We start from the raw sequence: 12,500 nt of genomic DNA, 5'->3' as shown, positions 1-12,500 counted from the left end.
TGCATTTACATATAGGTGTATAATAAACTTATTTTATATTAAAAGAAAAAAATAAATAAAGCAATGTTAATCCTGTTCTCAATTTTTTTTCCCTTTTTTTCATTAAAAAAAAAAAAAACACACAAAGTGCCGATAAGAATACCATTAAAGTACCGAATCGATAAACAGTATTGGTAAGAGTAGTAATACTGTTTAACGGTACACATCCCTACTGGTCCTATTAATTAGCTTTATTGCCAGTGAACGTGGCTCTGAGTTGCACCTAACCAGGATAGAGCGGTTGGGGAATAAAGACGATGAACGAGTGAGATGATAGACGGTCTTTTCAGAATCAGGAATACGAAGGCGATGTGGAAACAGTGACTTAACTGAACAAAATACGATCCAGATCAGCGTTCGGTCACCTCACATTTAAACACTTCATTGACGCTAGACAAGAACGTGTTTGTGTGCGATGAGAGAACACTACAGCTCATGGCTGAAATGGTAGGCCGAGACTTTGTACCTTTTTGTTGAGGGCTTTTAACTAGACAGTTGACAAGCACAACTGAAGGATTTATGATTAGTCCAGCCCTGCTTTATCTTCTCTCAATCTCTTTTCAGGGTGTGTGCGGAGCACTGACGGTGCTAATGAGAGATGCCATCAAACCCAACCTTATGCAGACCCTAGAGGTATGAGAACCTACAATACATATGTGTGTATGTGTATGTGTGTGCTGGATTTGTATACAACTATGAGCTTTAGGTATAGCTTCTGCTCCTGAGTTAATGAGTTTGGACCGAGCGGTGGGACTTTGCATTCATCTGTTTTACATTTCAAAATGAAAATTGGGCAACAAGGAAACATCTTTTTGTTTAGTTGTTTTTCTTTTCTTTTCTTGGCACACACTAAAATAAGAAATTTATTAATTTCTTCATAAATTTTTTATTTTTTTTAAAAAGAAAAGAAATATTAACTTGTTTTGAATTGTTTTGTCTAAAATTCATCTGAATTCATAATTCAAATATGAAAAATACTCAAGTAGGCTACAAGTATATCTATATTTCAGTTCTTTTTTCTGGTTAGGATGTCTACTCTGGAACAGAATTTTATTATTATTATTTTTATAATTTTTTTAAATAAAAGATATGGTGATAATGGGATCAACATGTGCATAAATAAATTTTGGGTGATTAAAACATTCTCACTGCCACCATGTGATCCTCTTTTACCATCACCCTCTTACTCTTTTTTTTTTTTTTTTTTTATTTATTTATTTATTTTTTTAAAAAAAAAAAAAAAAAAAAAAAAGGGACGTCACAGCAAACCGTATTAACAGTACATCGGATGCCAATGGCAATGTTTCCTCTACCCTTCTTGCTACCAGATACCGAAATAATTCCTGATACACATCCAGGTCATTGAAGATTGATCATGAATTGTATCCCCAAAATGTGTCTGAATTAATTAAAGAAAAAAAAAAGATTAAAAGCATGCAAAGGAGACAGCATAGACAATACACTCAGTTGGTTTTCTGTGCTTAGCCTATCTTTCTTATAAGAAAAATGACCAAAGTGATTCATGTTTCTGTCTTAGGGAAACCCTGTGTTTGTTCACGCCGGCCCTTTCGCCAACATCGCCCATGGGAACTCTTCCATCCTGGCTGATAAAATTGCTCTGAAGCTTGTAGGGCCTGATGGATTTGTAGGTATGACAAATAAAGCTTTTGATGAAGTTCTTACTGGCATGATTCAGTGACCAAGACCATCGTCTTTTATTAATAGTAGGTAGTATTAAAGAAAAACTATTGACATTAGCATTGTTCAGCTTGCTCAACCCTTTCTCACAGTACACTGGCGATCTACTAATCAGGTATTTTCGGGTATCGGTATGAGCAAATTAATTATTTTATTACCGCAAGTCTGGTATAAGATTAGTCAGGACACTGTTGGGTTTCTGTGTGTAGAGTATCGAGACTCTGTGTTTAGTTGCTGGTGAGCAGGGTCCATGGGAAAGGGGAGGGGTGAGCACCCCCTGCTGGTCAAACAATTCACATTTCTCCACAAAAACACTGGTACAGAGATAAAACAGACAGTACAACTAAAGCTTTTATAATAAAACACTGTATACAACTGACACAATAAAATACTAACATTTAATCCTAGTAGGCTAGATAAAAAAAAATAAATGCTTATGAAAACCTGCAAATTATTAAAGCCTTGAGTGTCCCCTTCCATATGAGCTATTAATCACTACTGTGGAGTGTGACATCTCAAACAAAATCCAATGCTGAACACTGGCCTCGGGCAAAAAAGAGTTAATGGTTCTCAAACTTTTGCAACCAATAGCCACTTTAACTCTCAGATAAATGCCACAGATCCCTTTTCATAATATAAACAAGTGTAATAATATTTTGGCTATTTATTAGCACCATAGAGCTTTTTATTCTTGAACTCTCCACCAACATAGCACAGTAGGTCCAAGTTGATGTTATTTATAGTTATACTTGTTTTTGAATTATTCAGGTTTGGATTAGTGACCAATAAGCTAATCATTTTAGGAAGTCAGTAATACATACTGTTGCAATCAAAGTTATTAAACCCCCATTACAAATCAGGTTTATTGTCAAAACTTACAGACTTTCAACTGTTTGCAATGAACAAATCAAACAAAAGCAATTGAAATAGTTCAACACAACGAATGCTTCAAGTAGTTTCCCCAAATTCAACTGAAAATACAACTTATGACTTTTCCAGTTTAAAAATTATTCAAACCTTTCATGGGAAGCATCTTTAGTACTTAGTAGAGCACCCTTTTACTATTATGACCTGCTGCAAACGATATACATACCTTCTGGCAGCGTTATTGAGGAATCTTAGCCCATTCCTCATGAGCAATGGCCTCCAGCTCAGTAATGTTCTTGGGTTTGTGTGCTGTAACCGCCTTCTTCAAATCCCACCAGAGAAGATTTTCTATGGGGTTCAAGTCAGGTGACTGTGATGACCCTGTAGAATCTTCCAGGACTTCTTCTGTAACCAAGGCTTGGTGGAATTTGAGGGATGCTTGGGATCATTGTCCTGTTGGAAGGTCCAATGGTACCCAAGCTTCAGCTTCACAAGCTGCAGGTTTCCAGTGCCAGAGGATGCAAATCAGCCCCAGAGCATCACCAAGCCTCCACCATGCTTGACTGTGGACAGTGTTCTTTCTTTATTCTTCTTCCTCCAGACATACCGCTGATCCATCGTGCCGAAAAGTTCCAGTTTTTACATTGCTCCATAGAACAGAATCCCAAATCTTCTGTGGCTTATTTATGATTTTGAGCCGATTTTTCTTGTGCTTTTGGGTCAGTAGTGGTGTACGTCTTGGAGTTCTGGCATGGAAACTTTCTGCGTTTAGTACGCGCCTTACTGTGATCACTGAAACCTTGTGCCTGTTGCAACCAAGTCTTGCTGCAGGTCTTTTGCAGTCACTCGAGGGTTTTTCACAACCTGCCTTCTCAGAAATCTGGTTGCCACCATTGATAGCTTTCTTTTTCTGCCCTGTCCAAGTATTTCATTAATTTTCTACCCCTAGCCAGTTCAGGTATTGCATGTGTTCCAGCTCAAGCACACCTGGTGTAACTAATGAAGCCCTTGTTTAGTTGCATCAGGTGTGCTTGAATCATTTTGAAACTGGTGAAATCATAAATTGTATTTTCAGTTGAATTTGGCGAAACCACTTGAAGCATTCATTGTGTTTGAACTATTTCAATTGCTTTTGTTCGATTTGTTCATTGCAAACAGCTGAAAGTCTGTACATTTTGACAATAAACCTGATTTGCAATGGGGGTCGAATAATTTTGATTGCAACGGTATAATAACTTTGAGAATGATTGATTGTGATCCCCACCACTGAGGGGGGAAAAAAATAATAATAGATTACTGACCCCTAGGGGTTCCTGGACCTTACTTTGAGGACCACCGGCTTAATTAATTTTCCCTTTTGCTACATACCCGTAGCTGAATTGTCATGTTTATTTGTAATCTTCTTTTGTCCTTGGTGCTTTCTTTCTGGCAGTAACTGAGGCAGGCTTTGGTGCAGACATCGGCATGGAGAAGTTTTTCAACATTAAGTGTCGTTACTCCGGGCTGCGGCCTCACGTGGTGGTGCTGGTGGCCACAGTGAGAGCACTGAAGATGCACGGGGGTGGACCAACAGTGAGTTGGAGCATTTATTAATAGCTAATAAAAGTGTGATTCTTGGTGAACCCGAGACAGGGTCATGGGCGCACAAGGCTCATTGATGCACATGTGGAGCGAAGCCTAGACTGCTAGCCCACAGAAGACCTACTGTAGCACAGATTACTGAAAAAGGTAATGTTGGTTGTGATAGAAAGGTGTCAGAACACAGTGCATTGCAGCTTGCTGGGTATGGGGCTGCGTAGCTGCAGACCAGTACCCATACCTGACCCCTGTCCACCACCAAAACCACCTACAATGGGCACCTAAGTATCAGAACTGGACCATGGAGCAATGGAAGAAGGTGGCCTGGTCTGATGATTCCTGTTTTCTTTTACATCATGTGGACGGCCGGGTGCGTGTGCGTCACTTATCCAGGGAAGAGATGGCACCAGGATGCACTATGGGTAGAAGGCAAGGCAGCGGAGGAAGTGTGATGCTCTGGGCAATATTTTGCTGGGAAACCTTGGGTCCTGGTGTTCATGTGGATGTTACTTTGACACGTACCACCTACTTAAAATTGTTGCAGACCGAGTACACCCCTTAATGGCAACGGTATTCCCTAATGGCAGTGGGTTCTTTCAGCAGGATAATGCACCCATAATACATCCTGGTGCCATCTCTTCCCCAGGTAAGTGTCGCACACGCACCCGGCCGTCCACATGATGTGAAAGAAAACACGAATCATCAGACCAGTTCACCTTCTTCCATCTCTCCATGTTCCAGTTCTGATGCTCACATGCCCATACAGTGAGGGAAAGAAGTATTTGATCCCCTGCTGATTTTGTACGTTTGCCCACTGACAAAGAAATGATCATTCTATAATTTTAATGGTAGGTTTATTTGAACAGTGAGAGACAGAATAACAACAAGAAAATCCAGAAAAACGTATGTCAAAAATGTTATAAATTGATTTGCATTTGAATGAGGGAAATAAGTATTTGACCCCCTCTCAATCCGAAAGATTTCTGGCTCCCAGGTGTCTTTTATACAGGTAACGAGCTGAGATTAGGAGCACACTCTTAAAGGGAGTGCTCCTAATCTCAGCTTGTTACCTGTATAAAAGACACCTGTCCACAGAAGCAATCAATCAATCAGATTCCAAACTCTCCACCATGGCCAAGACCAAAGAGCTCTCCAAGGATGTCAGGGACAAGATTGTAGACCTACACAAGTCTGGAATGGGCTACAAGACCATTGCCAAGCAGCTTGGTGAGAAGGTGACAATAGTTGGTGCGATTATTCGCAAATGGAAGAAACACAAAAGAACTGTCAATCTCCCTCGGCCTGGGGCTCCATGCAAGATCTCACCTCGTGGAGTTGCAATGATCATGAGAACAGTGAGGAATCAGCCCAGAACTACACGGGAGGATCTTGTCAATGATCTCAAGGCAGCTGGGACCATAGTCACCAAGAAAACAATTGATAACACACTACGCCGTGAAGGACTGAAATCCTGCAGCGCCCGCAAGGTCCCCCTGCTCAAGAAAGCACATATACATGCCCGTCTGAAGTTTGCCAATGAACATCTGAATGATTCAGAGGACAACTGGGTGAAAGTGTTGTGGTCAGATGAGACCAAAATGGAGCTCTTTGGCATCAACTCAACTCGTCGTGTTTGGAGGAGGAGGAATGCTGCCTATGACCCCAAGAACACCATCCCCACCGTCAAACTTGGAGGTGGAAACATTATGCTTTGGGGGTGTTTTTCTGCTAAGGGGACAGGACAACTTCACCGCATCAAAGGGACGATGGACGGGGCCATGTACCGTCAAATCTTGGGTGAGAACCTCCTTCCCTCAGCCAGGGCATTGAAAATGGCACACAGCCAAAACACACAGCCAAGGCAACAAAGGAGTGGCTCAAGAAGAAGCACATTAAGGTCCTGGAGTGGCCTAGCCAGCCTCCAGACCTTAATCCCATAGAAAATCTGTGGAGGGAGCTGAAGGCTCGAGTTGCCAAACGTCAGCCTCGAAACCTTAATGACTTGGAGAAGATCTGCAAAGAGGAGTGGGACAAAATCCCTCCTGAGATGTGTGCAAACCTGGTGGCCAACTACAAGAAACGTCTGACCTCTGTGATTGCCAACAAGGGTTTTGCCACCAAGTACTAAGTCATGTTTTGCAGAGGGGTCAAATACATATTTCCCTCATTAAAATGCAAATCAATTTATAACATTTTTGACATGCATTTTTCTGGATTTTTTGTTGTTATTCTGTCTCTCACTGTTCAAATAAATCTACCATTAAAATTATAGACTGATCATTTCTTTGTCAGTGGGCAAACGTACAAAATCAGCAGGGGATCAAATACTTTTTTCCCTCACTGTAGTAGTGCATTTGGCAGTGGACAGGGGTCAGCATGGGCGCTCTGACTGGTCTGCAGCTACGTAACGCACTGTGTGTTCTGACAACTGTCCATCGTAGCCAGCATTAACTTTTTCAGCAATCTGTGCTACAGTAGTTCTTCTGTGGGATCAGACCAGACGGGCTAGCCCTTGCTTCCCATGTGCATCAGTGAGCCTTGGGGGCCCATGACCCTGTCTCAGGTTCACCAGTTGACCGTCCTTGGACCACATTTGGTAGGTCCTAACCACTGCATACTGGGAACACCCCACAAGACCTGCCGTTTTGGAGATACTCTGACCCAGTCATCCATCCATCATAATTTGGCCTTGTAAAAGTTGCTCAGATTCTTACGCACGCCCATTTATCCTGCTTCCAACACATCAACTGACAAGTGAACTGATTGTTCACTTGCTGCCTAATATATCCCACTACTAGACAGGTGCGCTTGTAACAAGATAATCACTGTTATTCACTTCACCTGTCCGTGGATTTAATTTAAAACACATACACACACGTTGACAAGACACGCATACAGCAAATAGTATGTTACATTCCTAGTGTACTAACTAGGTCATAGTGGAGTCATTAACATCAAACAGTTGACAGGGAAGCCGAATATTTTTCCTTTAGGTTACTCTCTCATGACTTTTTATTGGTTTACTGCTGCTGTGCTGTTCTGTGCTCAGATTTTGTCTCGTCTCTTGCCTTTTCTTTTTCTGACCACATGCCTGGAGCTTAAGCAATATATATACAGAAGCAATATAACCAATTCATGGGAAATATTCATTATTTAGGCTATACATCAGTAGTAATGCCCTTATTGGATAGATTTTAATTCCTCATATTTAAAAGTGACACGCTGGAGTGAAATTGTCTTCGTTTGTTTGCACGTTTGCTTTACTGCAGTGCATTTGAAATGTGTGTTTATTTTTTTCCAGGTCACAGCTGGCATGCCTCTTCCAAAGGAATATATAGAAGAGGTGATGATATCTCAATTCTTCTGTTTGGGGCAAATTTCCTGATGCATTTTATACCAGCAACATGCCTTTTCGTAATACCGCTGTGTAGAAATATTATACAGTTATGCCCAAAATTTTGCATACCCCTTGCAGAATCTGCTAAATCTTTATACTGTTAACAAAATAAGAGGGATCATAAAAATCCCATGTTGTGTTTTATTTAGTTCTGTCCTGAATAAGCTATTTCACATAACAGATGTTTACATATAGTGCACAAGACCAGATAATAGCTGGATTTATAAAAAAAAACAACAACAAACAATTACCCCATTCAAAAGTTTACACACCCTTGATTCTTAATACTGTGTGTTGTTACCTGGATGATCCACGACTGTTTTTATGTTTTGTGATAGTTGTTCATGAGTCCCTTGTTTGTCCTGAGCAGTTAAACTACCCACTGTTCTTCAGAAAAAGCCTCCAGGTCCTGCACATTCTTTGCTTTTCCAGCATCTTCTGCATATTTACCCCTTTCCCATGAGATCCATGCTTTCATTATTTTGTTTAAAGCTCTTGGTTTTTTTTTCATTTAGTACTGCCATTCAGAAGCTACATAAGATGTTTACATGTTTCCCAGAAGACGAAATAATATCAATTTACACCGATCATCCTGTTCAAAAGTTTCCATCCCCCTGGCTCTTAATGTGTCGTGTTGCCTTCTTGAGCATCAGTGAATGTTTGCACCTTTTGTAATAGTTGTGTACGAGTCCCTCAGTTGTCCTCAGTGTGAAAATATGGATCTGAACATCATATATTCACTGCTGGAAAGGGGTCAAATATGCAGAATATGCTGGAAAAGCAAAGAATGTGCAGGACCTGGAGGATTTTTCTGAAGAACAGTGGGCAGTTTAACTGCTCAGGACAAACAAGGGACTCATCAACAACTATCACAAAACATAAACACAGTCGTGGATCATCCAGGTAACATCACACAGTATTAAGAACCAAGGGTGGGTAAACTTTTGAACGGGGCAATTTGTGTAAATTCGACTATTATCTTGTCTTGTGGACTATATGTAAACATCTGTTATGTGAAATAGCTTATTCAGGACAGAACTAAATAACAAACAACATGGGATTTTTGTGATCCCTCTTATTTTGTTAACAGTATTAAGATTTAGCAGATTCTGCAAGGGGTATGCAAACTTTGGGGCACAACTGTATCTGTACAGTTTTCTAATAGAAACCTGACCTAACTATGACTTATGGGTATGGCGGTCTTCTAGAACCTGGAGCTGGTGGAGAAAGGCTGCAGCAACCTGAGGAAGCAGATTGAGAATGCCAAGCACTTTGGTGTGCCAGTTGTTGTAGCAGTCAATGCTTTCAAGTAAGAAACTATATATGCATAAAGTAAATTGAATGTTGAACACAGACTATACATTCCATTCAAGAGAGCTAGGTCAGATTGTATTACATTGAAAGATGTATTATTTATGCATAGTTCTCGATTCTGATTGGTCAAGAGGTGTTGATATTTTTTGTTTTGTTTCTGTAACAGCAGAGAAGTTGCACAACTTTAAATGTAACTATAAATGGATAAAAAGTATGACATCATTCTTTATTGAATAAGAATTGTATTCATTAGCAAATTGGTGTGGTATAAGAAGAGTAACACTTTAGGATGTGCTGCTAATGGAAATAAATCGACTTGCGGTGGTAAGAGTAACTCCGCTTCTTGTCTGCACACGTCGTACCACTCTTGGTGGTGTTGATTATTTTCCCTTAACGGCATGCCATGCAGTGTTTGACACCTTACATTGGAGTTCAGATGACATTTGAGTGTGAATGTTCTCTCTCTCTCTCTCTGTGTGCTTGTGTGCAGGACCGACACTGATGCTGAACTGCAGCTGATCTGTGAGCTGGCTAAACAGGCAGGAGCTTTTGACGCAGTCCCCTGCACTCACTGGGCAGATGGGGGCGCTGGAGCCACGGAGTTGGGCAAAGCTGTGCAGAAAGCTGCAGAGGCACCCAGCCACTTCAGCTTCCTGTACGACACTGAGGTAATATCATTCATGCTTTCAGCACTTCTGCTGTACTTTATACAGTTGTGCTCAAAAATGTACATACCCCTTGCAGAATCTGCAAAATGTTTTTAATTAAATAAGATGGGATCATAAAATCATTTTGTTATTTAGTTCTGTCCTGAATAAGCTATTTGACATGACGGATGTTTACGTAAAGTCCACAAGACACAATAATAACTGAATTTACACAAATGAACCAGTTCAAAAATTTACACACGCTCGATTCTTAATACTGTGTGATGTTACCTGGATGATCCACGACTGTTTTTATGTTTTGTGATAGTTGTTCATGAGTTTCTTGTTTGTCCTGAGCAGTTAAACTGCCCACTGTTCTTCAGAAAAATCCTCCATGTCCTCCACATTCTTCGCTTTTCCATCTTCTGCATATTTGACCCTTTTCCAGCAGCGGTTATATGATGTTCAGATCCATATTTTCACACTGAGGACAACTGGGGGACTCGTACACAACTATTACAAAGGGTGCAAACATTCACTGATGCTCAAGAAGGCAACACGATACGTTAAGAGCCAGGGGGGTGTAAACTTTTGAACAGGATGATTGGTGTAAATTATTATTTTGTTTAAAGATCTTATTTTTTTCCATTTAGTACTGTCCTTAAGGCGCTAAATAAGATGTTTGCATGTCTCCCAGAAGATGAACTAATAACAATTTACACCGATCATCCTGTTCAAAAGTTTACACCCCCCTGGCTCTTAATGTATCGTGTTGCCTTCTTGAGCATCAGTGAATGTTTGCACCTTTTGTAATAGTTGTGTACGAGTCCCTCAGTTGTCCTCAGTGTGAAAATATGGATCTAAATATCAAATAGCCGCTGTTGGAAAGGGGTCGAATATGCAGAATATGCTGGAAAAGCGGATAATGTGCAGGACCTGGAGGATTTTTCTGAAGAACAGTGGGCAGTTTAACTGCTCAGGACAAACAAGGGACTCATGAACAACCATCACAAAACAAAACAACAGTCGTGGCTCATCCAGGTAACAACAAACGGCATTAGGAATCGAGCGTGTATAAACTTTTGAACTGGTTCATTTGTGTAAATTCAGTTATTATTGTGTCTTGTGGACTTTACGTAAACATCTGTCATGTCAAATAGCTTATTCAGGGCAGAAATAAATAAACAACAATATGCAGTTTTAATGATCCTTCTTGTTGTTTAAATTATTAACATTTGGCAGATTCTGCGAGGCATATGTAAATTTATGAGCACAATTGTATACTTCATATATAATACTTTGCTGTTTGGAAGTCATGTATCTGTATAAATTGCTTCTTTGTTGCGATTCTTTAGTTGCCTGTCGTCGATAAGATCAGAATAATCGCGCAGAAGATTTACGGAGCAGATGATGTCGAGCTCCTCCCAGAAGCTCAGCGGAAAGTGGAGCTATACACCAAACAGGTAAGACATTTATCAGGATTGTGCCTTGTGTGAGCACTTTAGTCACACTTCAGCTCCAGCATCCAAATAATGGTACAGGTGTAATATAGTAAATCAGTGGGATGTAATGACATGGTCTAGTTTAGGAAACTTTTGTGAGAATGTTGAAGTATTTGAGTTATTATAGTCACCAGCGTGTCCAGTTTTTTTTGGGGGGGGGTGGGGGGGTTTAAGACACATTTTTTTAATTAGTCTAAAATGACATTCTATGATTTAAAAGTCATAAGCAACATGCACTGTGTGGCCAAAAGTTTGTGGACACCTGACTACAACACTTATGTGCTTGTTGAACATCCCATTCCAGATTCAGTCTCCTTTTTGCTCTTATAATAACCTCCACTCTTCTAGGAAGGCTTTTCACTAGCTTTTGGAACATGGCTGTGGTGATTTGTGCTCATTCAGCCACAAGAACATTAGTGAGGTCGGGCACTGATGTAGGATGAGAAGGCCTGGGGTGCAGTCAGTGTTCCAGTTCATCATAAAAGTATTCAGTGGTGTTGAGGTCAGGGCTCTGTGCAGGACGCTCATATTCTTTCACTCACAATGGCAAACCATGTCTTCATGGAACGCTCTTTGTGTACAGGGGTATTATCATGCTGGAGCAGGTTTGGGTCTCTTAGTTCCAGTGAAGGGAAATTGTAATGTTACAGCATGCAAAGACATTGCATACAACTGTGTGGTTCTAACTTTGTGGCAGCAGTTTGGGGAAGAAACACATGGTCAGGTGTCCACATATTTTTGACCATCGGCCTAGATTGAAGATTTTCTTAGTCTACGATAATTCGAGTTTTGCCGTTTCTTTTTAATAACACATACTTTTCCAGTCTTTTGTTGCCTCCGTCCCAACTTTTTTGAGTCGTGCTGCGGCCATGAAATTCAAAATTGCCTTTTTAAATTTTTTTCTTAAAATGGTACATTTCTGCAGGTTAAACATGTGTTCTATTGTGAATAACACAATTTTATGAGATTTGCAAATTATTGCATTCTGTTTTTGTTTTCATTTTACGCAGTGTCCCATTTATTATTTTTTTTTAAATTGGGGTTGTACTTTCAACCAACATGGCCACAGAACAGCAAATAACATTGCTGGTTAAAACTTGTGTCTGGCAAGAAATCTAAAGCTCACTGCATTCCTTCTACAGATGGAGTGTTTTTATTTTTAAGTTATTAAAAAGGTTATTTTTAGATTTGGTATGTCATCACTGCAAGTTTGTATCTGCAAAATCTTGTATTGCATTTTGAAGTAGCATTGAAAACATCTTAAGTAGTATCGGGGTGAACAAGCAAATCTAGTGTCTGCACTAACTAGGCATTTTATTCATCGTTGAACTAATGCCAGGTGACACAACAGTAGAGTGCTTCACAGAGACACACCTCAGGACAGGGTGTGCAACATTAGAAACTTAGAAGGTTAGAAGTTAATGATAATTTACTGATTTTGTTTGTTTTAGTCTGTAT

General features: G+C 40.1%; 1 protein-coding gene across 1 annotated transcript in view; it reads left to right on the top strand.

The window, feature by feature from the left end:
• The window catches only part of mthfd1b (methylenetetrahydrofolate dehydrogenase (NADP+ dependent) 1b), a 39,775-nt gene that overhangs the window by 24,448 nt on the left and 2,827 nt on the right, over positions 1-12,500 (top strand). Inside the window, exons 19-25 of the mRNA XM_053633025.1 lie at positions 604-672; positions 1,577-1,688; positions 4,037-4,176; positions 7,484-7,525; positions 8,788-8,888; positions 9,384-9,561; positions 10,896-11,003. Coding sequence (XP_053489000.1) covers positions 604-672; positions 1,577-1,688; positions 4,037-4,176; positions 7,484-7,525; positions 8,788-8,888; positions 9,384-9,561; positions 10,896-11,003 — 750 coding nt within the window. The remainder of the gene's footprint in view (positions 1-603; positions 673-1,576; positions 1,689-4,036; positions 4,177-7,483; positions 7,526-8,787; positions 8,889-9,383; positions 9,562-10,895; positions 11,004-12,500) is intronic.

This window comes from Ictalurus furcatus, chromosome 9 (genome assembly GCF_023375685.1).
Source record: "Ictalurus furcatus strain D&B chromosome 9, Billie_1.0, whole genome shotgun sequence".
NCBI classification, from domain to species: domain Eukaryota; kingdom Metazoa; phylum Chordata; class Actinopteri; order Siluriformes; family Ictaluridae; genus Ictalurus; species Ictalurus furcatus.
The sequence above is the reverse complement of the archived record's forward strand: the minus strand, read 5'-3'. Positions and strand labels throughout refer to the sequence as shown.